The sequence below is a fragment of the Carcharhinus amblyrhynchos genome, chromosome 7 (genome assembly GCF_965287045.1).
Source record: "Carcharhinus amblyrhynchos chromosome 7, sCarAmb.v2.hapA, whole genome shotgun sequence".
NCBI classification, from domain to species: domain Eukaryota; kingdom Metazoa; phylum Chordata; class Chondrichthyes; order Carcharhiniformes; family Carcharhinidae; genus Carcharhinus; species Carcharhinus amblyrhynchos.
In genome coordinates this window covers 115,521,894-115,548,670 of record NC_137330.1, presented here as the reverse complement: position 1 = coordinate 115,548,670, position 26,777 = coordinate 115,521,894, and the positions used below count along the sequence as shown (strand labels likewise).

The window sequence follows — 26,777 nt, the reverse complement described above, 5'->3', positions numbered from 1 at the left end:
ATACTCGTAAAGGACACACACATACACACACACACACAAATACACACATGCACACTCACATAGATACACACACACACACACACGCACTCATACTCACACACACTCATACTCACTCACACAAACTCACACTCACAAGGACAGACACACACAACACACACACACTCATTCACATAAATACTCATCCAAGGACACACACACGTACACACACACACACACACACACACACACACAAATACACACATGCACACTCACATAGATACACACACACACACAACATGCAGTCTCACAGATAGAACACTCACATAAACACTCACATAGACACACACATAGAACACACACATGTATACACAGCAAATGCTCACACACACAACAGATACACTCACTCACATATCACACACTCACATAGGCACTCACACACAACACTCACACACACCACTCATATAGACACTCATACACAAGACACGTTCTCAGACACACACTCACATAATACTCATACACAAAACACATACACACACAACATACACTCTCACACACACAACAGACACACTCACTCACATAACACACACTCACATAGGTACTCATACACACAACACACACACACACTCATATAGACACTCATACACAGAACAGAGACACAGTCTGTCTTGCACACACCCGCTTTCTCCATCTCTCACACACACACACTCTCTGACTTACACACTGTCTCTCATTCACTAACACACAATCTCTATCTGTCTCTCACATACACACACACTCTCTGTCTCACATGCGCACACACTCTCACACACATTCTGTCTCTTTCTCTCACATACACACAGGTTGTCTGAATGTTTTGTGAATGTTGGCCCACTCACGCTCTTGGAATAGAACAGAACCCCTACAATGCAGAAGGAGGCCATTTGGCCCATTGGGTCTGCACTGACTCTAACAGACATGGGAATTCTGCCATCCTGCCCACCACAGAATTGGAGCCGGTGAGGAGTGAACAAGAAAAATGTCCATTGATCTTAGGTGGGAATTCCCGGTCTCACTCAAGCAAGGCTGTAAGATTCCGCTTGGAGTGTCTTACCCAGGTTTTCTCCCCCACTCTATCCCTGTAACCCCACACATTTCCCATGGCCAATCCATCTAACCGACACATCTTTGGACATGAAGGGGCTAGCTTAGTGGTTAATAAAAAGGGCGGCATGGAAAAGTTGGGCCGAAGGGCCTGTTTCCATGCTGTAAACCTCTATGACTCTATGACTGACTATGCGAGGCGGTGATGGAGCATAACTGGATTGGTGAGGTGATTGATCCCTTTCTCTGTGCTTCTTTTCAGGATGAGTTGGACCTTACTGACAAGAACCGAGATGCGATGTTTGCACTGCCTGCGGAGAAGAAATGGCAAATCTATTGCAGCAAGAAGAAGGTATGCAATGGCAGTGGAACTGAGTTGTGGGAAGTGGGAGTGAGGGTGGCGGCGTTAGGGGAAGGTGCATGCGTGTTCACTCTTGTATGAAGCAAAGTTGTGCATGAATGAAAAGGTGTGTACAGTACTGACCTGGAGAGAAGATCCCAGCCCTGTTCATCACCCGCTTGACAACTCAGCCAATATTTATCGCCAATCCATTGGTTATGTTACCAGATGAATTATCCGGGGAGAATGTGAGTTCAAATCCCAGGCTGCCAGTTTGAAAAACTGAATTCAGTTCAGAAAATGTAAAAAAAAAGCTGCTTTCAGTAAAAGTGTCCATGAATCTGGCATATTGTCTTCAAGATCCAACCGGTTGACCAATGTCCTTTCAGGAAGGAAATCTGCTGCTTTACCTGGTGTGGCCTACACGTGACTCCAGGCCCACCCAACGTGAAGGCCTCGTACCAGCCCTCTGGACTGGTCCGACATAGAATTTCATTGAATCCCTGAAATGCAAAAGGAGGCCATACGGCCCATCGAGCCTGCCCAGGTTCAATTCTGGCCTTGGGTGATTGTCTGTGTGAAGTTTGTACGTTCTCCCCACCGTGTCAGGGTGAGTTTCCTCAGGGTTCTCCTCCCACAGTCCAAAGATGTTAAGATTAGGTGGATTGGCCATGCTAAGTTGCTCCAGGGGGATTAGTAGGGTAAATATGTGTGTTTGTGGAGTTAGGGCCTGGGAGGGATTGTTGTTGGTGTAGGCCTGATGGGCTGAATGGCTTCCTTATGCACTTTGGGGATTCTATTACTTTGGCGACATTACTTTTTAATACTGCTATATGTAAAAAAAAACTGGAGTTCGACTGCCCTGCCCGCCACGGGAATCGAAGTGTGTGAGGGGCGGACAATTGGGAAGCTCTGTCGACCTCGAGTGGGATTTTACAGTTTTGGGAGTCGTGACGGTGTAAAATCCCGCTGTAAGAATGGGAATATCCCACCAGTCCTGTTGGCAGGATCTCCTGGTCTGACTGACAGTGACCCCCCTATTGTAAGTTTCCTGGCACTGAGGGAATAAAATACAGGAAACCCCATTGACAGTGGAGGGACTGGAACCCAATGGTGGGCTGCTGCTACCCCTGCAGTGCACACCGAGATGGCTGGGGAGGGGGGAGGTGGTTTGGAAAATCCACCCTAATGATTTATTTTATCTTTTTATGGCTTAATTTACTCATACTATCATCTTTAAGTTACAAATTTTCTATTCATTCGTGGGACCTCGGTGTCACTGGCTGGCCAGCATTTATTGCCCATCCCTAGTTGCCCGAGGGCAGTTGAGAGTCAACCCCATTGCTGTGGCTCTGGAGTCACATGTAGGCCAGACCAGGTAAGAATGGCAGATTTCCTTCCCCAAAGGACATTAGTAAAACAGATGTTTTTTTTTTGACAATTGACTCAGGTTTCGTGGCCCTCAGTCGCTTATTAATTTATTTATTGAATTCAAATTCCACCGTCTGCTTTGGCAGGATTTGAACCCAAGTCCACAGAACATTAGCTGCGTTTCTGGATTAATAGTCTAGCGATAATAACACTAGGCCATGCTCCTCTGTGATGGGTGGTGTTGAGAAGGTAGCTCTCTGCTGCGTCTAACTCCATCGCCAAACTTGACCTGCAAAGGCCTGATGTGAAAAGCATTCCGCTCCCTCCCCGGCAACTGCCACTCCTCGTCCCCTGACAAAAGAGGATTATTATTTAAAGGGCGAAAAGCTGCAGCGTGCTACGGTGCAGAGGGACCTGGGGGTCCTTGTGCATGAGTCGCAAAAACCCAGTCTGCAGGTGCAGCAGGTGGTCAAGAAGGTGAATGGAATGCTGGCCTTTATAGCGAGGGGGATAGAATATAAAAAGTAGGGAGGTCTTGCTGCAACTGTGCAGGGTACTGGTGAGGCTGCAACTGGAGTACTGTGTGCAGTTTTGGTCGCTGCATTTGCGGAAGGATATTTTGGCCTTGAAGGGAGTGCAGAGATGAAGGGGTTAGCCTATGAAGAGAGACTGAATTGACTGGGTCTGTCCTTGTTGGAGTTTAGAAGGATGAGGGGGGATCTTATAGAGATGTATAAGATAATGAAGGGGACGGATAGGGTAGAGGTAGAGAAATTCTTCCCGCTTAGAAAGGACAGCAGGACTAGAGGGCACAGCCTCAAGATAAGGGTGGGGGGCAGTTTCGATCGGAGTTGAGGAGGAACTTCTTCATTCAAAGGGTGGTGAATCTCTGGAATTCTCTGCCCGTTGAAGTGGTGGAGGCTACCTCGCTGAATATATTTCAGTCACGGGTAGATAGGTTTTTGATAGACAGGGGAATTAAGGGTTATGGGGAGAAAGCGGGAAAGTGGAACCGATCCACTTCAGATCAGCCATGATCTTATTGAATGGCGGGGCAGGCTCGAAGGGCTAGATGGCCTACTCCTGCTCCTATTTTTTATGTTCTTATGAAAACCGTTCCGAACAGAAAATGGACCTCATAAAACATTACCAGCCATTTGCTAAGATGCAGAACAGGATTGCTACCACACGGCAGGCCTCACACAAACATCTGTAACCATTTCAGAATCTTGGCACTGCAGAGCGAGATTGAGAGAGGTGTTTTCTTAATAAGAATATTGTAAATACTGAAGCCAACCAATGTCTCCAATAAACCGATACAAAATAGGCAGGAGATATATAATAATACGCTACCATTAATATTTATTTAAATTTCTTGGCCGAGGATCTGTAGGGGTTCTCTCCCGTGGGGAGGGGAATATGTATTTTGTTAAATAAATAGCAATCTGCTGCTGACTGGGCTTGAGTTGGCATGTTGTCCCATTTCGAGCTGTCAGTCAGACTTCCAGGATTAAGCCGTCTGCATTCAAACAGCCCCTTTGTCGAACCTTTCTCCTTCAGGAAATGTACTGCACAGATTAGACTGAGTGTTCAGTGAGGGAAACACTGTACAGCTTTAGACGGAGCAACAATTAGACCGAGCAGAGGGCGACGTGATGCCACAGTGGTTAGCACTGCTACCTCACAGCGCCAGGATCCCCGGACCAATTCCCAGCTTGAGTCGCTGCCTGTGTGGAGTTTGTACATTCTTCCCGTGTCTGCATGGGTTTCCTCCAGGCCTCCAGCTTCCTCCCACGATCCGAATCGTGCGCTGGTTAAGTTCATTGGCCGTGCTGAATTCTCCCTCAGTGTACCTGAAAGTAAAGGCTGTGGCCAGCACAGCGAATGATCCGTGTTATAAACCGCAGCGTAATCGATATCACGCGCTCTGGTAGCGCGGCTCACCAACACAGCACTGCGGCAGCAAAGGTCAGCAAGGGACAGTGAAGGAAGCCACAAGATAAGGCCCTGAAACTATGCCGTTTGGAAACATCTTACACTATGAGCTCCCCTGCTCTGACTCAGAGAGTTGTGGGTTCAATTCTCACGCCAGAGACGTCAACACACAGTCTAGGCTGATACTCCATTCCAGAGTGCCGGAGTGTGGCGACTTGGGGGGGGCGGTTTTCACAGTAACTTCATTGCAGTGTGTTAATGTAAGCTGACTTGTGACCAATAAATAAACTTTAAAAAGATTGTCGGAAGAACCCATCTGGTTCACGAATGTCCTTTAGGGAAGGAAGTCTGCTGTCCTTACCTGGTCTGGCCTACATGTGACTCCGGAGCCACAGCAATGTGGTTGACTCTCAAATAAGCTCTGATCAACGGCAACTAGGGATGGGCAATAAACGCTGGCCAGCCAGCGATGCCCATAACAAAGAACAAAGACAAACCCAGCACAGGAAACAGGCCCTTCGGCCCAATGAGCCCGCGCCGCCATTTCAACAAAGCATTTTCCTACACCTATCCTGCCCCGTGTGTGTGTGAATGGTACCCCAAATGTAGCCAGATTCAGGGGAGGATAGTGTAAGGTCAATTTGGTACACCAATCAGCCTAAGAGCACATCTTTGGGGTGTGGGAGGAAACCGGAGCACCCGGAGGAAACCCACGCAACCACAGGGAGAATGCGCAAACTCCCACAGACACAGGCCCAAATCCATGTGTCTGCACAGCTAGCAGTGATAGTCACTGAGCTGTCGTGGTGCCCGTCTGCTGGTCCAGGATTAACCACACACATCGTCGCGAAGTGCTAGGCCACTCTCGAAACATCCAAGAGCAGTCCATGCACGACCCACCGTGTGCATGCCCCTCGTTTGACAACAAATATAAGAACATAAGAACATAAGAAATAGGAGCAGGAGTAGGCCATCTAGCCCTTTGAGCCTGCCCCGCCATTCAATAAGATCATGGCTGATCTGTCGTGGCTCAGTTCCACCTTCCCGCCCTCTCCCCATAACCCTTAATCCCCTCTCTTATCAAAAACCCATCAACCCGCTTCTTAAAAATATTTAGCGAGGCAGCCTCCACCACTTCAACGGGCAGAGAATTCCAGAGATTCACCACCCTTTGAGTGAAGAAGTTCCTCCTCAACTCTGTTCTAAACCGCCCCCCTTTTATCTTGAGGCTGTGCCCCCTAGTCCTACTGTCTTTTTTGAGCGGGAAGAGTCTCTCCACCTCTATCCTATCCATCCCATTCATCATCTTATACGTCTCAATGAGATCTCCCCTCATTCTTCTAAACTCCAACGAGTACAAGCCTAGTTTATTCAGCCTCTCCTCATAGCTCAACCCCCTCAACTCCGGTATCAGCCTAGTAAACCTCCTCTGCACTCCCTCCAAGGCCAAAATATCTTTGCGCAGGTGCGGCGCCCAAAACTGCACACAGTACTCCAGCTGCGGCCTCACCAATGCCCTATACAGCTGCAGCAAGACCTCCCTACTTTTATATTCAATCCCCCTCGCTATGAAGGCCAGCATCCCATTTGCCTTCCTGACCACCTGCTGCACCTGCAAGCTGGGTTTTTGCGACTCATGCACAAGGACCCCGAGGTCCCTCTGCACTGTCGCCTGCTGCAGTTTTTCACCACGTAAGTAATAGTCCTTCCTACCATTATTCCTACCAAAGTGGACCACCTCACACTTGCCAACATTAAATTCCATTTGCCATTTCCTGGCCCATTCGCCCAGCCTATCTAGATCCTTCTGCAGACTCTCCACACCCTCCGCACAATTTGCCGTTCCCCCAATCTTGGTGTCATCAGCAAATTTCGACACCCTACACTCGGTTCCCTCCTCCAGATCATCTATATAAATGGTAAAAAGCTGAGGCCCCAGCACCGACCCCTGGGGCACTCCACTAGTCACCATCCGCCAATCCGAATAGCACCCGTTGACCCCCACTCTCTGCCTCCTATTTGACAACCAATCCTCTATCCACGCTAACACCCTACCCCCAACTCCATGTCCCTCGACCTTCTGCAATAACCTCTTGTGAGGTACTTTGTCAAATGCCTTCTGAAAATCCAGAAAGACCACATCCACCGGCTCTCCTCTATCCACTGCCCTAGACACATCCTCATAGAACTCCAGTAAATTTGTCAGACACGACTTCCCTTTAATGAAACCGTGCTGCGTCTGCTCTATCAAGCAATTCCCTTCAAGATGCCTCGCAATTTCCTCCTTAATGACGGATTCTAACATTTTACCTACCACAGACGTTAAACTAACCGGCCTATAATTCCCCGCCTTTTGCCTGGCACCCTTCTTAAACAACGGCGTAACATTAGCCGTTTTCCAATCATCCGGCACTTCCCCGGAATCCAGCGACGTCTGGAAAATAACCACCAAGGCATCCACTATCACCTCCGCCATTTCTTTCAGAGGTGGACAAGGTGGACCGTCACCTGTGGAATAAAAGAGACAAAACATTAACATGTAATGTTACATTTCCAGTGTCGTCCTGAGGCTCTGACCCATGTTCCACAAATGAATTAGAAAAAGGATTAAGTTTCACTTTAAGTTTATTTATTAGTGTCACAAGCATGCTTACATGAACACTGCATGTTGTTGTGAAAATCTCCTGGTTGCCACACTCCAGTGCCTGTTTGGGTACACTGAGGGAGAATTTACAGCCTGGCGTGTATACGTTATAAATGACTTTGGTGTAAAGGAGGAAATACGACAGCCAATTTCTGCACAGCCGACTCCCACAAACATCAATGGGATAAAAATTAATCTGTTTCAGGGGTATTGTTAGAGGGATAATTGTTGGCAATCATACTGGGAAGACCTCCTCCGCTCTTCCTCAAATATCACTGTGGGCCTTACGTCCAAATGTGTGGGCTAGACGGGACCTGGGTTTAATATCTCATACAAGAGACGTCATCTCTGACAGTGCAGCTCTCTGTCAGTGGAATGGAGTATCAGCTTAGACTGTGTGTTGACGTCTCTGGCGTGAGAATTGAACCCACAACTCTCTGAGTCAGAGCAAGGGGAGCTCATAGTGCACGATGTTTCCAAACGGCATAGTTTCAGGGCCTTAACTTGTGGCTTCCTTCACTGTCCCTTGCTGACCTTTGCTGCCGCAGTGCTGTGTTGGTGAGCCGCGTTGCCAGCGCGCGTGATATCGATTACGCCGCGGTTTATAACACGGATCATTCACTGTGCTGGCCAGGGCCTTTACTTTCAGACAATGGGGAAGTGTTGCGGGCTAGCGCACAGTCCAGCAAATGAGTTTAATGGAGAACACTGTGCCCCTGACTAACAGCTTAACAGCCGAGGTTTTATCTGAGTCAGATGATCATCACGGTGGAAGGGACAGCCGGAACATCCTGGCCCTGCACTGCCCCCTGATGGAGCAACTCAGCACGGCCAATCCGCCCAACCACCCACACCTTCGGACTGTGGGAGGGAACCGGAGCACCCGCAGGAAACTCACGCAGACACGGCGAGAAGACTCCACACAGTCACCCAAGACCGGAATCGAGTCTGGGTCAGTGATGCTGGGAGGCAGCAATGCCAACCACTGTGCCACGATGGGTCAACCCTAACCCTAACTCTTCACATGCTCAACCCCTGGTTCTGCCCGACCTATCTTGATTGGAATCATTTATCAGTGTTCAGAAAATCCAGCCCCTTCATTATTTCATTTTTTTAAAAAATTCATCTATGGGATAACCATCCGATATGGGAGCAAAATTAGGCCATTCAGCCCATCAGGTCTATTCCACCATTCAATTATGGCTGATATGGTTCTCATCGCCATTCTCTCGCCTTTTCCCTGTAACCTTTGATTTCAAATCGAGAACCTATCTATCTCTGTCTTAGAGACACTCAATGACCTGGCCTCCACAGCCTTCTGCGGCAAATAGTCCCACAGATTCTACCCCTCTCTGTTAGAAAAAACTCCCCCTCATCTCTGGCTCTAAAGGGCCTTCCTTTTACTTGCTCCATGTAATAAAGTTACGCAGTATTTCCCAGGGAACCTGTCCAAGTGCAATCTGTTACTGCAGGGAAATGAGACATGGTGCATCTAAACCATTCTTCATACCTGTATAGTGAGCTGGCTATTCAGCTATGGGAAGCATCATTTTTGCGGTGGTTCTCACTGAACGATGAATAGGAGTGGGAGCCCTGACTGTTTAACCTAGCGGCACCCCTACTTACCTCATGCCAACCCATTCCAGCACAGACTGGGGGCAGCAATCCACTTGATCTGTGTGCCTCAGCAGTGTGCACTGCGAATACCCTCTCAAAGTGGCACTGGATGTCTGACGTTAGTGCTGAATGCTGAGATAAACCTGCTCGTATTTTCATTGGCAGGACTTCCAATTATAGGAGATAAATAACTCTGGCAAGTTCCCCTCTCTTCCCCCTGGGCAACTGAGACTCGACCACACTGACCACAACTTATATTAATTGTACTTGTATTGCATGATGCAATTTCCTTCCCTGTCGGGGATCAGGCCAGCAGTCTGCTGACGAAACACGACATATCAGTCCATAGCCTGTTCCATTGCCGATCTACTCTTCTGTGAGCGCAGCAGTACAACTTAACACCAAACCCATTTCATCTTCTGTGGTGGCACTGTGGCGCACTGCTGCCTCACAGCGCCAGGGACCCGGGTTCGCTTCCTGTCTTGGATCACTGTCTGTGCGTAGTCTGCACGTTCTGCTCGTGTCTGCAAGGGTTTTCTCCGGGTGCTCCGGTTTCCTCTCACAGTCTGAAAGACGTGCTGGTTAGGAGCATTGGCCATGCTAAATTGTCCCTTAATGTCCAAAGATGTGTAGGTTAGGTACATTGGCCATGCCAAATTGTCCCTTAATATCCAAAGATGTGTAGATTAGGTAGGTTGGCCATGCTAAACTGCCCCTTCGTCTCCAAAGATATGTAGGTTAGGTAGATTAGCCATGCAAAATTGCCCCATAGTGTCCAAAGATGTGTAGGTTAGGTAGGTTGGCCATGCTAAATTACCCCTTTGTATCCAAAGACGTGTAAGTTAGATAGGTTGGCTGTGCTAAATTGCCCCTTAGTATCCAAAGATGTGTAGGTTAGATAGGTTGGCCGTGCTAAATTGCTGCTCAGTGTCCAAAGATGTGTAGGTTAGATAGGTTGGTCATGCTAAATTGCCCCTTCGCATCCAAAGATGTGTACATTAGGTAGGTTGGTCATGCTAAATTGCCCCTTAGTATCCCAAAGATGTGTAGGTTAGGAAGGATTAGCCATGGTAAATATGTAGAGTTACAGGAAGAGAAACATAAAAAATAGAAAATAGGAAGAGGAAAAGGCCATTCGGCCCTTTTGAGCCTGCTCTGCCACTCATGATCATGGCTGATCATGCAATGCAACAGCCTAATCCCACCTTCCTCCCATATCCTTTGATCCCCATTCACCCCGAGTGCGATATCTAACTGCTTCTTGAAAGCATTAAATGTTTAGGACTTAACTACTTTTTGTGGGAACGAATTCCATAGGTTGACCACTCCCTGGGTGAAGGCATTTCTCCTCATCTCTATCCTATATCTTGTATCCTCAGACTGTGATCCTGGTTCTGGACACCCCCACCATCGGGAACATCCTTCCTGCATCTACCCTGAATATTCCTGTTCAAATTTTATAGGTTTCTTTGAGATTTCCCCCCCCCTTCATTCTTCTGAACTCCAGCGAATACAATCCTAACTGACTCAATGTCTCCTCATGCAATGGGGTGGGCAAGACGCTCTTTCAGAGAGTCGGCACAGACTCAATGGGCCGAAAGGCCTCCTTCTGCACCGTTGGGATTCAGTGGTTTAAATAACAGGAATTTATATTGCATTTTTCATGACCAGAGAACATCCCATGGCGTTTCACAGTCAATGAATTACTTATGAGCCGTAGTCACTCTTGTTACGTAGGGAAACATTCTTAATTCATAACGTGTTTGCAGACGGAGATTGGAGACTGAAGTGAAAGATCTCCCGCTCCCCCTGGACTTCCTGGGGCTGCCACTGTCTACATCACAACACATCAATTGCATATCTTTGACAATCCCTTCCCAGAGAGCTTGTCTTTATGTAGCATCTGTATCACACCTCTCAGAGGCTTCTCACAGATTGTGAATCCATTGGAAATACAACACGTGAAGCTATTTTGAATACAGCAGCAGGGAGATGAATGAGGAGCTCCCCTGTGACCAATGGCACAATTCAGTTTTTCTTCATCTTGGCCTGATGAAAAGCCCCGTGTGGAAATGCCCCGTGCTCTGTGTTAGAGAAGCAGACAGGGCTAGTAAGGTCCCTGAACCGAGACTGTGTCGAGTTAATTGAAACAAAAACAGAAAATGCTAGAAGTTCCTGTACTATCTGTGTGGAGTCTGCACATTCTCGCTGTGTCTGCGGGGGTTTCCTCCGAGTGCTTCTGTTTCTTCCAACAGTTCAAAAGAAAAAAGGTTGATTGGCCATGCTAAATTGCCACTTAGTGTCAGGGGGATTAGCTAGAGTAAATGCGTGGGTTTATGGGGATAGGGCCTGGGTGGAATCGTGGTTGGTGCAGACTCGATGGGCCAAATGGCCTCCTTCTGCACTGTAGGACTACTATGATTCCCAGCATCTGTGGACAGAGAATAGAGCCAATGTTTCGAGTCTGGATGACTCCTCGTTGCTCAGTCAGTGTAGGCAAAAGATCAGCTTGACTTCCCCCTCCAAGTATTTTTTAATCCATTGGTGGGACATGGGCATCGCTGACTGGGCCAACAGTTATTGTCCATCCCTCATTGTCCTTGAACTGAGTGGCTTATTCAGCCATTTCATAGAACATAGAACATAGAACATAGAACATTACAGCACAGAACAGGCCCTTCGGCCCACGATGTTGCGCCGACCAGTTACAAAAACAATGACCCACTAGCCTATACCAATCCCTTTTCGTCCATAAACCTATCCAGAGATCTCTTAAACGCCCCCAAACTAGACGCATTTACAACTGCAGCAGGCAGGGCATTCCAATCCCTCACCACCCGCTGGGTAAAGAACCTACCCCTGACATCCGTCCTGTAGCTACCCCCCCTTAATTTAAAGCCATGCCCCCTCGTGCTAGCTTTCTCCATCCGAGGAAAAAGGCTATCACTATCCACCCTATCTAAACCTCTAATCATCTTATATGTTTCAATAAGATCCCCTCTTAGCCGCCTTCTTTCCAACGAAAACAACCCTAAATCCCTCAGTCTCTCCTCATAGGACCTCCCCACCATACCAGGCAACATCCTAGTAAACCTCCTCTGCACCCTCTCCAACGCCTCCACATCCTTCTTGTAATGCGGGGACCAGAACTGCACACAGTACTCCAAGTGCGGCCGCACTAGAGTAGTGTACAGTTGCAACATTACACTGCGACTCCTAAATTCAATCCCCCTACCAATAAACGCCAAGACACCGTACGCCTTCTTAACAACCTTATCTACTTGATTCCCAACTTTCAGGGATCTATGTACACACACACCTAGATCCCTCTGTTCATCCACACTATTCAAAGTCCTCCCGTTAGCCCTATACTCAACACATCTGTTGCTCCTACCAAAGTGAATTACCTCACACTTCTCCGCATTAAATTCCATCCGCCACCTCTCGGCCCAGCTCTGCAACCTATCTAAGTCTCCCTGCAGACTATGACACCCTTCCTCACAATCTACCACACCTCCAATTTTGGTGTCATCAGCAAATTTACTAATCCACCCAACTATACCCTCATCCAGATCATTAATAAAAATTACAAACAACAGTGGCCCCAAAACAGATCCCTGAGGCACACCACTCGTAACTGTACTCCATGATGAATATTTACCATCCACCACCACCCTCTGTCTCCTATCTGATAGCCAATTCCTGATCCAACTTCCTAGATTACCCACAATCCCATACATCTGCATTTTCTGCAGAAGCCTACCATGGTGAACCTTATCGAACGCCTTACTAAAATCCATGTATACCACGTCAACAGCCATGCCCCCATCCACCTCTTTGGTCACCTTCTCAAAAAATTTCAGAGGGCAGTTGAGAGTCAACCACATTGCTGTGGCTCTGGAGTCACATGTAGGCCAAACCAGGTAAGAGTGGCAGATTTCCTTCCCTAAAGGACATTAGGATGGGTTTTTCCATCAACAATGGTTTCATGGTCATCGGTAGATTCTTAATTCCAGATATTTTAGGATAGTGAATGTGGCCCACTCCATCACACAAACCAGCCTCCCACCCATTGACTCTGTCCACACTCCCCGCTGCCTTGAAAAAGCAGCCGGTATAATCAAGGACCCCACGCACCGCGGACATACTCTCTTTCACACTTTTTCATTGGGAAAAAGATACAGAAGTCTGAAAGCATGTGCCAACTGACTCAAAGACGAATTTTTCCCTGCTGCCATCAAACTACCAGGGCGGCAGTGTGGCACAGTGGTTAGCACTGCTGCCTCACAGCGCCAGGTCATGTTTCAGTTGTATAGAAGCTTGGGTAGACTGTATATGGATGTTTGATTAACAATAGTGTAATGGGTTATGGGGATATTGGGTGTAAAAGGCATTGAAGTGTCCAATCATCCATGATTGTATTGAATGGTGCAGTAAGAAGTCTCACAACGCCAGGTTAAAGTCCAACAGGTTTATTTGGAATCACGGGCTTTCGAAGCACTGCTCCTTCATCAGGTGAGTGAAGATAACTCACTTGATGAAGGAGCAGCGCTCCGAAAGCTGGTGATTCCAAATAAACCTGTTGGACTTTAATCTGGTGTTGTGAGACTTCTTACTGTGCCCAGCCCAGTCCAAGGCTGGCATCACCACATCATGCACTGAATGGTGGCACAGGCTGGATGGCCTGAATGGCCTATTCCTGCTCCAATGTTTCTATCATGGAACATGGAATTAGATCATTATCTGAAGTGAAAAATAGATAGGGGGGAAAAGTGGAGTGCGGCACTGGGCGAATTGCTTCTGCAGGGAGCCAGCAGGGGCACAATAGGCTGAATGGCCTCTTGCTGGGTTGCAGCCATTCTAACCTTCTTTACCATGCTGTAGGGGAATATTTTGCTGCCGTGTACTATATGATACCACTTTGTAGAGTGCCGCATTATGCAATACCTTAACTTGACAGGCATGTGCTGGAGGGTGGAACCATGTTCCAATCTTAATTTGAACTAAATATCGGCCCTTTCTTTCCAGGAACAAGATGACCCCAACAAGCAGGCCACCAGTTGGCCTGATTACTACATTGACCGCATCAACTCCATGGCTGCAGTAAGTGAAATGCTTTCTACGCAAACTCGACCGTTATTGCTCTGTCAATCTGTGGATGTACCTGCAGAGTTGCTGGAGGATGTACCGTCTATCTGGCCGTACGATCCCCTTTGCTGTAATGAGAGATCAGACAGTGCTGTGGGACGGAGCCTCAGCCCGCTTCCTCCAGGCTCTTTAATCCCTCCCATCCCCTTCAGCTGCCCTTCAAACCTGCTGGCAATGTTGGACTCAATGTTGCTGACCTCTCGATGGGTCTGAACGAAGATGCAAAATAGGTCATAGTGACTTTTCTGGGTCTCTCCTGAATTCTATTTCTGTCCAGGTGAAAACAAGACAGATTGTTGCTTCACTGCTGCCCGTGTTACATTGTTGCACAAGTCAAAATCTACCCCACTTGTACCTATCTCTATTTTAGACTCCCAGCTTAAAATCATAGAATTCCTTTAGTGCAGCAGTGGGCCATTCGGCCCATCGAGCCTGCACCAACAGCAATCCCACTCTGGCTCTACCCCGTAATCCCACATATTTAACCCACTAATCCTTCTAACCTATGCATCCACTAATCCTTCTAACCTACGCATCCACTAACCCCTCTAACCTACACATCCTGGGACACTAAGGGGGCAATTTATCTACTTCAGTTCCACCATCTGCAATGGTGGGATTCAAACCCAGGTCTCCTTCAGCACTGTGAGGGTTCTATGACCCTATGAATGCACCAGGAGAAACATCAATAGCATTTCTCTCCCTCCACCCTGTCCTTTCCTGGTCTGGCCTCCATGTGTCTCCAGAGCCACAGCAATGTGGTTGACTCTCAACTGCCCTCTGAACAAGGGTGACGAGGGATGGGTAAAAAATGCTGGCCAGCCAGCGATGCCCCCATCCCACGAATGAATAAAAAAATTAAATAACAACCTGCAAATGTCGTACAAGAGCAAAAAATGTAGCAGCAGTTGTGAAAAGGCCTGCTAAGCTTTGTGTGAGGTTTCTTCATCTAAATCGTTTCAACGAAGGGGGTGGCACGGTAGCACAGTGGTTAGCACTGCTGCCTCACAGTGCCAGGGACCTGGGTTCGATTCCCACCTCGGGTGACTGTCCGTGTGGAGTTTGCATGTTCTCTGCTTGGGTTTCCCTCTGGCTACTCCGGTTTCCTCCCATATTCCAAAGATGTCCGGGTTAGGTTGACCTAAATTGACCCTGGTGTCAGGGGGATTAGCAGGGTAACTCTGTGGGATTATGGGGATAGGGCCCGGGTGAGATTGTTGTCCATGGGCTGAATGGCCTCCGTCTGCACGGTATGGATTCTATGAAAGAGACCGTGTGTTGCTGTTGTTAATCCCCTGCCTGGAAACATCTCTGCACATCAGTTCTGCAGAACACCCGTCCGTATATGTGACTAACTGCTCTCTTCCGCAAAGTTATGGAAAGCTGGCGGCCATCTTCTGACCACAAACTGCCCTGAACACACACGGAGAGTTCAGTGAAGGCACAGTGCGTGGGAAGGCGATGTATGTCCCTTTGTTTATTCCTGTTAGCCATCTCGCATCTATTTTAACCCTCTACAAATCCTGTGTTTCGAGAAGTTGCAGCCCACAACATGTGGAGCAATCTGGACACCAGTCCCAGGGACAACGTTGGATCCCCAAATGTGGGGGAGTCCAGAACGATAGTTTAAGAATAAGGGGTGAGCCTTTTAGAACTGAAGTGAGGAGAAATTTCTTCACCCAGAAGGTGATGAATGTGTGGAATTCACTACCACAGAAAGTAGTTGAGGCCAAATGTGTGATTTCGTAGAAACCCTATGATGCAGAAGAAGGTCATTCGGCCCATTGAGCCTGCACCGACCACAATCCCACCCAGGCCCTATCCCCATAACCCCACATATTTACCCTGCTAATCCCCCTGACGCTGGGTCAATTTAGTATGACCAATCCACCTAACCCGCACATCTTTTGGAGTGTGGGAGGAAACCGGAGCACCCGAAGGAAACCCACGCAGACACAGGGAGAATGTGCAAACTCCACACAGACCTGAGACCAGAATTGAACCCGGGTCCCTGGCACTGTGAGGTAGCAGTGCTAACCACTGTGCCACCCCAAGAAGAAATTAGATATAGTTCTTGGGGCTCAAAAGATCAAGGGACATGGGGGGGGATCAGGATATTGAATTTGATGATCAGCCGTGATCATAATGAATGGTGGGGCAGGCTCGAAGGGCCGAGTGGCCTCCTCCTGTTTCTAGTTTCCAGGTTTTTATGGTATGTTTTGTGTGGTAAAACTTCCCAACATGCTTCACCCACACGATTACCAAACAACATTTGACGCAGAGCCACATGGGGGACTGGAGACCAAAAACTTGGTCGAGGAAGAGGGTTTTAAGGAGCGCCTTAAAGAAGGAGAGGGGCCAAGAGATTTAGGGAATGAATTCCGGAGATTGGGGCCTCGGCCGACAATGGTGAAATGATTAAAATTGGGAGTGCGTGATTGGAGAAGCACAGAGCTCTCAAAGGATATGGGGCTGGATGAGGTAATAGAGAGTGAGGGAGCAGGATCTTTCCTTTGAGGTTTGGGCCACCGGCATTGGGAGCAAATTGGGATCCTGATCCCACAATGTGTTGGGATTGATCACATGACGTGATTTTCCAAGGAATAGTCGATTAGTGGCGAGGGGCATGCTCGGTAATGAACGGTGCATGGTGCACGGATCCCCGTGCCAGAGGGCCGAAGCCTGCCACTGCAGTAAGATGGAAGTGCCCTCTCAGCACGTCAAGCGTGATTGCGAAATTGGAAATGGCCATAGTCACCTGAGACTGGAATTGTATGAAGATTTATTGAGGCGGCACAGTGGTTAGCATTGCTGCCTCACAGCACCAGGGACCCGGGTTCGATCCCTGGCTTGGGTGACTGCCTGTGCGGAGTTTGCCCATTCTCCCCATGTCTGCGTAGGGTTTTCTCCGGGTGCTGTGGTTTCCTCCCACAGTCCGAAAGATGTGCAGGTTAGGTGGATTGGCCATGCTAAGTTGCCCCTTCGTGTCATGGAGACTAACTAGGGTAAATGCATGCGGTTATGGGGATAGGGCCTGGGTGGGATTGTGGTCAGTACAGACTCAATGGGCTGAATGGCCTCCTTCTGCATTGCAGGATTCTATGAACCGGGGTCCCTGGTGTTATGAGGCAGCAGTGCTAATCCTCTGTCCGAGGAATTGGTGCCACAGAATGCTGCTGCTACTGTTGGATTGGTGCCGGCGGGAATCTAGTAATACAAAGTTGGCCATCATTTTGCTGAATTCCTTGTTTGGTGGGGGGGGGGTGCGGTGCTGTCAGAGGGAGGCACTCACGTTCTATACAAGATGGATGCCGGACGGTTCAATGTCTTTTTCTCGTTTACAGATGCAGACGGTTTTTGCCTTTGACGAGGACGAAATGGAGATGAGAAACACGATTGTCGAAGGCCTCAAAACAGCTCTAAGGACACAACCAATGAGGTACTGCATCTCTGAGAGACACGTTTGTGAACTGTATGTGCAGTTTTTCCTGCTTGGTCAGTTTTCCCCACGCTCCTCAATCCCTCGGGCTCACTCCATCCCCTCGCCACACGAGGAGCCGACTTGGCCAGAGAGGGCGAACAAAGTTTTTAGAGTTGAAGCTTAAATATTATTTATTAGTGCCACAAGTTGGCATAAGTGATTATCACTGCTGCCTCACCGCGCCAGGGACTCGGGTTCGGTTCCCAGCTTGGGTCACCGTCTGTGCGGAGTCTGCACGTGTCTGCATGGGTTACCATAGAAACCATAGGCTCCTACAGGGCAGAAGGAGACCCATCAGGTCCGCACCGACAACAATCCCACCCGGCCTTCTCCCCATAACTCCACATGTTTACCCGCTAATCCCTCTAACATTCACACCTTGGGACACTAAGGGGCAATTTTACCATGGCCCATTAACCCGACCAGCACGTCTTTCAGACTGTGGGAGGAAACCGGAGCACCCGGAGGAAACCCACGCAGACACGGGGAGAACGTGCAAACTCCACACAGGCAGTGACTCAGCCAGGAACACAGTTTCCTCCGGGTGCTCCAGTTTCCTCATACAGTCCGAAAGCCATGCTGGTTAGGTGCATTGGTCGTGCTAAATTCTCCCTCAGTGTACCCGAACAGGCGCCGGAGTGCGGCAACTCCAGGGATTTCACAGTTACTTCATTGCAGTGTTAACGTAAGCCAACTTGTGACACTAATAAATAAACTTTAAACATTAACACTGCAAAGAAGTTACTGTGAAAATCCCGCAGTCGCCACACTCTGGCACCTGTTCGGGTACACTGAGGGAGAATTTAGCATGGCCAATACACCTAACCAGCACGCCTTTTGGACTGTGGGAGGAAACCCACGCAGACACGGAGTGAATGTGCAAACTCCGTACAGACAGTGACCCGTGGCCGGAATTGAACCCGGTTCCCTGGCGCTGTGAGCAGTAGTGGTAGCCACTGTGCCACCGTGCAGATGGATTGAATGGCCCCCACCATACTGTAGGATTTTGTGATAGGGAGGGATTTCACTGGTGTTGACTCAGCACCAATTTGTTTACAAGGTGATGAGAGGGATTGATAGACTGGACATGCAAACTATTTCCTCGGGTGGATGTAGCTGTTATTAGGGGGCATAACTATAAGGTTCATGGTGGGAGATATAGGAGGGATGTCCCAGGTAGATTCTTCACACAGAGAGTGGTTGGGGTGTGGAATAGACTGCCTGCTGTGATAGTGGAGTCGGACACTTTAGGAACTTTCAAGCGGTTATTGGATGGGCACATGGAGCACACCAGAATGATAGGGAGCGGGATAGCTTGATCTTGGGTTTGGACATAGCTCGGCACAATATTGAGGGCCGAAGGGCCTGTACTGTGCTGTAATGTTCAATGTTCTCTGTTGTATGACGGAGCTGTGGCCAGTTCCTGAGGGAATTTTGGGGGAAATGGTTGCGTCTTGAGGTTACTGATGGTTTGAGGTGCACCAGAACTGGATGAGAGCCCCATTCTGGCAGAGAATGAGCTGGGTTAATCTTTCTATCTGTACAGCCGTTGAAGAAACGGCTTGAGTTCTGTGCTGGGTGGAACGTCGGTGCTCAGGACGGAGTTGAAACAGACCTCCTCCACACCAGCCTGACCTGTGCTGACGCGGGTCTCTCGGCACTGCGGCTCACGTTCTGGCGTCTACAGCACCACAGTGGTTGGGCTGGATTCAGAGCACTGGGCAAGCTTCTAACACACTGTGAAAGGCTTCTCAGGTCGGGCTCCGTCTGAGATGACAAATTTGCCAACACAGTCACGCTGCGCTTCCCCTCGGCGGACTGAGCCGTCTGTGTTGAGTGGGATGTGCTATACGAGAACTTGGATGGATTCCACTAGCACCTGAACACAGCACCGGGGAATGTGTCATGTTCCCCCTGATGTTAAGTGAGAACGAAAGGCCCGAGGAGATTAGCTTTCAGCATTAAAGGGCTTTGCCGTGTTTAAGTGAAAACCTCACACAGAAATGGAAACAACTTTTTAATACTCATCGCATCCCCGCTGAACTTAATTGAAAATGAACAAACAAAACATTGGCCCTGCCAATTCAGACAGAAGCAAAGCTCAGACTCTGCTGTGGCTAATTACACGGGAGGGCCATGGTAACAGGATAACGTTGATTCCACACCATGTTGTTTTTAATTTTTAACGTTTGAAAGATCCCTGTAGCCATGGTCCCGCAGGCAAAACACTTGTTCAGGCCGCAGAGAGAGCAGCCATCCAACTTGTTTATTGCTTTAGCCACTTCAAAGGGGCTAAGGCCACTGGCACAAGAACAGAGGAACGAACGTAGGAGCAGGAGTGATGCCATTCAGCCCCTCAAGCCTGTTCCTCCTCCTCGGTTAAAAAGTTCACTAATTAGCGTCATACGTAAGGCTTGCATTAACACTGCAATGAAGCTACTGTGAAAATCCCCTAGTCGCCACACTCCAGTGTCTGTTCAGGTACACTGAGGGGGATTTTAACACAGCCAATGCACACACCTAACCAGCTCATCATTCAGAGGAAACTGGAGCACCCGAAGGAAATCCACGCAGACACAGGGAGAACATGCAGACTCCACACAGACAGTGACCCACGCCAGGAATCGAACCCAGGTACCCGGCACTGTGAGGCAGCAGTGCTAACCACTGTGCCACCGTTACATCATGACTGATCTGTTTCTTAACTCCATTCCCATCACCCCGCCCCCACTGTCCTTTTAATATCCAAGAAAATTATGCATTAAGCTCAGTTTTGCAAATTTCTGTTGATTTCCAGCTTCCAACTGTTTTCTTTTATTCATTCATGGGACATGGTTTTGCTGGCTGGGTCAGCTTTTCATAGAACCCCACAGTGCAGAAAGAGGCCCTTCAGCCCATCGAGTCTGCACCAAACACAATCCCACCCAGGCCCTACCCCCATATCCCTCCATATTATACCCTCTAATTCCCTCTAACCTACACATCCCTGGACACTAAGGGGCAATTTCTTATCATGGCCAATCAACCTAACCCGCACATCTTTGGACAGTGGGATGAAACCGGAGCACCCGGAGGAAACCCATGCAGACACGAGGAGAATGTGCAAACTCTACACAGACAGTGACCCGAGCTGGGAATCGAATCCAGGACCCTGGTGCTGTGAAGCAGTAGTGCAAACCACTGTGCCACTGTGCTGCCCATTTCACCAGTCACATTTCGCCCTGATGGGGATTGAACCTGCGTCCCCAGAACATTACTGTGAGCTCTGACAAAGAGTCATCCAGACTTGAAACGTTGTCTCTATTCTTTCCTCAAGACGTTGTCAGATCTGCTGAGATTTTCCAGCATTTTCTGTTTTTGTTCTCCTGGTCTCTGCATTACTAATCCAGTGACAATATCACTACACCACTGCTTCCCCTTGTGTTGAGAGGTGCTCTTACACAGCGTGGGTGGAATTTATTCCTGCCCCAGCGATCAGTTTGGATGTGAGGAATGCAATTTGGAGACCCCACTACTACCATACCCCCACCCGATTAACTCGGGGCTGAGAAGTCATGTGGACGTCCTTCCTGCCCAGATGCTAATTGAGGCTCTTAAGCGGGCAAGTAATGCCCATTTAAGGACCTTATCCTTGTAGCTGGCAGGGGTGCAACTGTGATGATCTGGCAGGGGTGCGCTTCTTGGCTTTTTGGCTAAGTCAAGCCCAAGATCGGGTGCAATGCCTTTGCTTGGATCTTACATGTCTCTCTTGTGAAGATCAGGAATTGGATTCAATTTGATTATTGGAGCAAGGAAGAAGATAGGTTCGGCAGCCTGCTCTGCACATTGACTTTGTAACTGTAAGAATGGTATACATATGGCGGACAGGGAGTTGCCATGCAGGGTGCCCATGAAGGTGGATCTCCAGGGTGAGAGTTCCATATCTGGTCAGGGTACAGGCATTGGGAAGGGGCAGGGTGGTGGGGTGATCTGCTGAGAGCCATCTGCCCTTTTAGCTAACCACCTCCACTCCCAACACCCCCACAGCCACCATGCCCCCAACACCCTGCGATCCCTGCCTGTCTTCATTCACCTTTGACCTGAGGTCTCTCATTGACCCTGGGCCTCTGCTAGATCCAAAATGCTGGCAGCTGTCACCCCTTCCAATGTCACTAATGGCAACGAAGAGCTACTGGCCTCTGATTGGCCGGCAGCTCTAGGAATGGAGGAAGTGGGGTCTTTAATTCCAGGGAAGAGCCATTGCTGACCTTACCTTGTTTCCCTCTCAAGAGGCCAGGTTCTCCTGTTCAAACACTCCAACACTCACCAAGTAGTTCGAGATACAAAAAATGGGGGCCAACAAAACTGCACTCCAGTGTGAATCAATGAATGTGAGAGAACAGGGAAGAGATAGACGGACATCAACATGTTGTCATTGAGTATCAGCTAATTCAGTTTCTGATATCGCTCATATTTGGTCCATTGTGACCAGGCTGGCTCTTGGAATGTGCTCTCCAATGCGTTGCACTGCCGTACTTTCCCCCATGGCCTGAATCAAACTTCTTCACCATCAAAGATACAAAAGTCTGAGATCACGTATCAGCCAACTCAAGAACAGCTTCTTCCCTGCTGCCATCAGACTTTTGAATGGGCCTCCCTCGCATTAAGTTGATCTTTCGCTACACTCCAGCTATGACTGTAACTGTACGTTCTGCACTCTCTCCTTTCCTTCTCTAGGTGCATAATATTTTGTCAGTATAGCGCACTGGAAACAATATTTTTCACTGTCTTCCAATACATGTCTGCAAAGTACATGTACTTAGCACTGCTGCCTCAGAGACCCGGGTTAGATTCCCGGTTCAGGTCACTGTCTGTGTGGAGTTTGCACATTCTCCCCTTGTCTGCATGGGTTTCCTCTGGATGCTCCAGTTTCCTCCCAGAGTCGTAAGAACATAAGAAATAGGAGCAGGAGTAGGCCATCTGGCCCCTTAAAGCCTGCCCCGCCATGGCTGATCTGATAGTGGGTTCAGTTCCACTTACCCGCCCGCTCCCCATAACCCTTAATTCCCTTATTGGTTAAAAACCTATCTATCTGTGACTTAAACACATTTAACGAGTCTCTACTGCTTCATCCAAAGATGTGCAGGTTAGATGGATTGGCCAATATAACTTGCCTCTTAGTGTTAGGGGGACTAGCTAGGGTAAATGCATGGGGTTATGGGGATAGGGCCTGGGTGGGATTGTGATCGGTGCAGACTTGATGGGCTGAATGGTCTCCTTCTGCACTGTAGGAATATATGACGTGACAATAATAAATCAAATCTAGTATATTTCCTATTCCCTTTCAAATGTTACAAGTGAATCAGCACGGAAACATTTCTTTAATTTACCCAACAAAAGCTGTTGCAAATTTGAACCCCTGTTTTCTCTTGATGTGGAGATACTGGCGTTGGACTGGGGTGGGTACAGTCCACTCACCTGATGAAGGAGCAGTGCTCCGAAAGCCCGTGATACCCAATAAACCTGTTGGACTTTAACCTGGTGTGTTGCGAGACTTCTTACTGTGCGTTATGTTACCCTCTTTTCCGAGGAGAACGATCCCAGTTTCTCTCCTCTCCCCGCATATCTGAAGTCCCTCATTCCCGGGCATCGAATAAATCATTAGCTGCTGGCAGTAAGCTGAGGCTTGCTGTAAACATGCTGTATCAGAGCTGCCAAGTTCATGTGCCAACTGCACACGTTGCTTTTCTTGGCAACCTTTCATTTTACAACCGCCTCCTGCCAGGCTTGTTGGTTTATTTCAGATGATAATCCCCCTGCCTCCCCCAGCAAGGAACTGGTGCTGCGTTACACTCCCTCTGTGCAGCCCATCAGTGCTGTGTTATTGAGTGCTGATGTGAGGGGCTGGAGGGAGGAAGAGACTTGATGACCCCCATCCCACCAGTATATCTGATGGATCTTGTCAAAGCCACAGTGCTTTAATGAGGTGGCAATCTCCATTCAAAAACGCAGAGCATTCCTTTGAAAAGACCTTCCAAATTCAAGCTGTTCTTTTCCAATCGACAACTTGCAGCCCTGTTTCCATTTGCTCCAAGTCAGGTCACAATTTGAGAGAAAATTGAAACAGGACCACAAGCTAGATTATATATGTTTTTTTTTTGCAGGGTCAATAAACTCACTTATTGGACTTCTACAATGTGGCAAAAGTCTGAAATGCTTTTTTTTATCTACTTTATCTACATTTTCCCCTCTGCTGCCTTTCCATGAAACACATCATTACTGGCAAAGAATGTGTAATCTGTTCCCAGGCTGCTGCAACACTGTTCATTCAGTGTTACATTGGGAGGTGCATGAGATCAGCCTATACACCAGAATGGCTCCATTTCCAGGAATAATGTCTCCTTCCCTCACCCGCCCTGCTCCCCTTAACCCAATGTGCTTCCACCCTCCCCCATCACCCACCTCCCCTCCATCTCCCACCCTCCCCCATCTCCCACCCTCCCCCATCTCCCACTCCCCCATCTCCCAGCCTCATCCATCGTCCACCCTCCTTCATCTCCCACCCTCCCCCCCATTGTCCACCCTCCTCCCATCACCCACCCTCCCTCCATCTCTCTCCCTCCCCCATTCCCCACTCCCCCATCCCCCGCCCTCCCCCACCTCCCATCCTCCTCCGTTGCCCACCCTCCTCCATCGGTCACCCTCCCTCCATTTCCCACCCTCCCCCATCGCCCACCCTTCCCCATCCCCCATCCCTTACCCTCCCCCACCTCCCATCCTCCTCCACCCCCCACCCCCCCATTCCCCCACCCTCCCACACCTCCCATCTCCTCCATCGCCCACCCTCCTCCACCGCTCACTCTCCCCCATTATCCACCCTCCCTCATCTCCCAGCCTCCCCCCATTGCCCACCCTTCTCCCATCACTCACCCTCCCTCCATCTCCCCCATCCCCATCACAAAACTCTGTAGGTTAGGTTTATTGGCCCTTCATGTCAGGGGGGATTAGTAGGATAAGTATATGGTTAGTGCTTGGGTGGGATTGTGGTCGGTGCAGACTCGATGGGCTGAGTGGCCTCCTTGTGCACTGTAGGGATTCTATGACTCTATAATAAAGCCCACATCCTGAGGACAATATTTTTAAAAAGTGAGTCCGTCAACAGAAGCAAGGTTTGTAATCTTAGACCAAAAGGAAAAACGCTGGAAAATCTTAGATTAACCTTAATTAATCTTAGATTGCTATCTTAAATTAGGCCTGTTCTTTGATTTGATTTATTATTGTCACACGTATTTCCATACAGTGAAAAGTATTGTTTCTCGCTTGCTATAGAGACAAAGCATACCGTTCATAGAGTACACATGGGGGAGAAGGAAAGGAGAGGGTGCAGAGTGTAGTGTTACAGTCATAGCTAGGGTGTAGAGAAAGATCAACTTAACGCAAGGAAGATCCATTCAAGAGTTCTGTGGCAGCAGGGGGAAGAAGCTGTTCTTGAATCGTTTGCTACGTGATCTCAGACTTTGTATCTTTTCCCCAGTGGAAGAAAGTGGGAGAGAGAATGTCCGGGGTGCGTGGGGTCCTTAACTGTGTTGCCTGCCTTGCGGAGGCAGCGGGAAGTGTTGACAGAGTCAATGGATGGGAGACTGGTTTGCGTTCACAACCCTTTGTAGTTTCCTGTAGATTCTTGTGCTGCTCACATTGCGAACTCACTAAACTAGCACTCGTGTGGGAAGCAGGAATTTATTGATTGTGACAATAAAAGTTGCTGTAATGAGATGAAGGTCGTAGTGAGCAGAGAGCTGCGTCACAGATGGAACTGTTCAAGTCTTTCGCGTGCCAAGCGAGCAGGCCTCACTATCTGCCGAGCCTGGCCTGGATGCTCCCTTGGGAATTAGACAGAATGTGCAACGCAGGAACAGGCCACTAATCCCAACGGACTGGTGTCGGAGTTCACAGCCCAGGAAGAGATGGAACTTTCCAAGAAAAGAAAGAACATTCGGATGTGAGTTATCAGGAAGCCCATTCTCAAGTTGCCGCACTCTGCCTGGGCTGGGTCAGGCTTCTCCCTGACAAAGGTCCCAGGCCTCGGTGCTCCCTATTGTCATTTAGCCAAGTTCAGCATCTGGACATGGCCCCACACCTTCCGACTAAAGAAAGGAATTAATGCGGGGTTCTGGGCACATTAATTGGAATAAAATTAGTTCAGCTACCCGGGGCTGTGGAATTTGAGACCTGTGTGTTTGTGCACAGCTATGAAATGTAGCAATGTTTGTAAAAAAGCACCAACGGCAGCAGTGAGCCTTTTCAGCCAATGGGGTAGCTTCTCATGCCTGATAGTAAAATCAGGATAATAATAACATCTCCAATTGAAGGCAGAGTCATTGAATCGTTGACTATTTTTAAGGCAGAGGAGTGGATGGCACAGTGGTTAGCACCGCTGCCTCACAGCCCCGTTGACCCAGGTTCGATTCCCAGCTTGGGTCACGGTCTGTGCAGAGTCTGCATGTTCTTCCCATGCCTGCGTGGGTTTCCTCCGGGTGCCCTGGTTTCTTCCCACACCCCAAAGATGTGCAGGTTAGGTAGATTGGCCATGATGTGCAGGCGAGGGAGATTAGTGAGGTAAGCATGTGGGGTTGTGGTGATAGGACCTGGGTAAGATGCTCTGTTGGAGAATCGGTGCAGACTCGATGGGCTGAATGGCCTCCTTCTGCATTATTCCATAATTCTGGATAGATTCTTGTTAGGCAAGGGAATCAGAGGTAGATTGGAATGTGAAACACAAACAGATCAGCCAGGATCTTACTAAATGGCGGGACAGGCTTGAGGGGCTGAATGGCCTACTTCTACTCTCATTTGTAAACTAACAAAAATCAACAAACCTTTTGATATCTCTCCCAATTTTATTTCCATTTTATTCACTCGGTGATCTTTTATTTCTTGGGCCATTTCATCAAATTGTATTTTTCGTCCTCCAACTAGTCATCGCCACCTCTCAGAACATCTGTTCCACTTTGTCCCACCTTTACACTTTTTTTTTATTCCTTCCCACCTCCCGCCGTCTCCCATCCTGAGAGATGCCCCCTCAGTCCAAAAAATGCTCCGTTCCGAAAGATTTATCCTCAAAATGCTCCATTAATTCACAGATAGGAATCTGCTCTTGCTTCTGAGTTTGTATTCCCTTCAGACTTTCTCTCTTCTCCAATCTA

At 48.6% G+C, this 26,777-nt stretch overlaps 1 protein-coding gene across 2 annotated transcripts in view; it reads left to right on the top strand.

Annotated features, from left to right (window-relative positions):
* The window catches only part of daam2 (dishevelled associated activator of morphogenesis 2), a 326,736-nt gene that overhangs the window by 165,290 nt on the left and 134,669 nt on the right, over nt 1-26,777 (top strand). For both annotated transcript variants that reach the window (XM_080192986.1, XM_080192987.1), the window contains exons 3-5: nt 1,322-1,411; nt 13,995-14,069; nt 17,459-17,553. In XM_080192986.1, the coding sequence (XP_080049112.1) occupies nt 1,322-1,411; nt 13,995-14,069; nt 17,459-17,553 (260 nt within the window). The remainder of the gene's footprint in view (nt 1-1,321; nt 1,412-13,994; nt 14,070-17,458; nt 17,554-26,777) is intronic.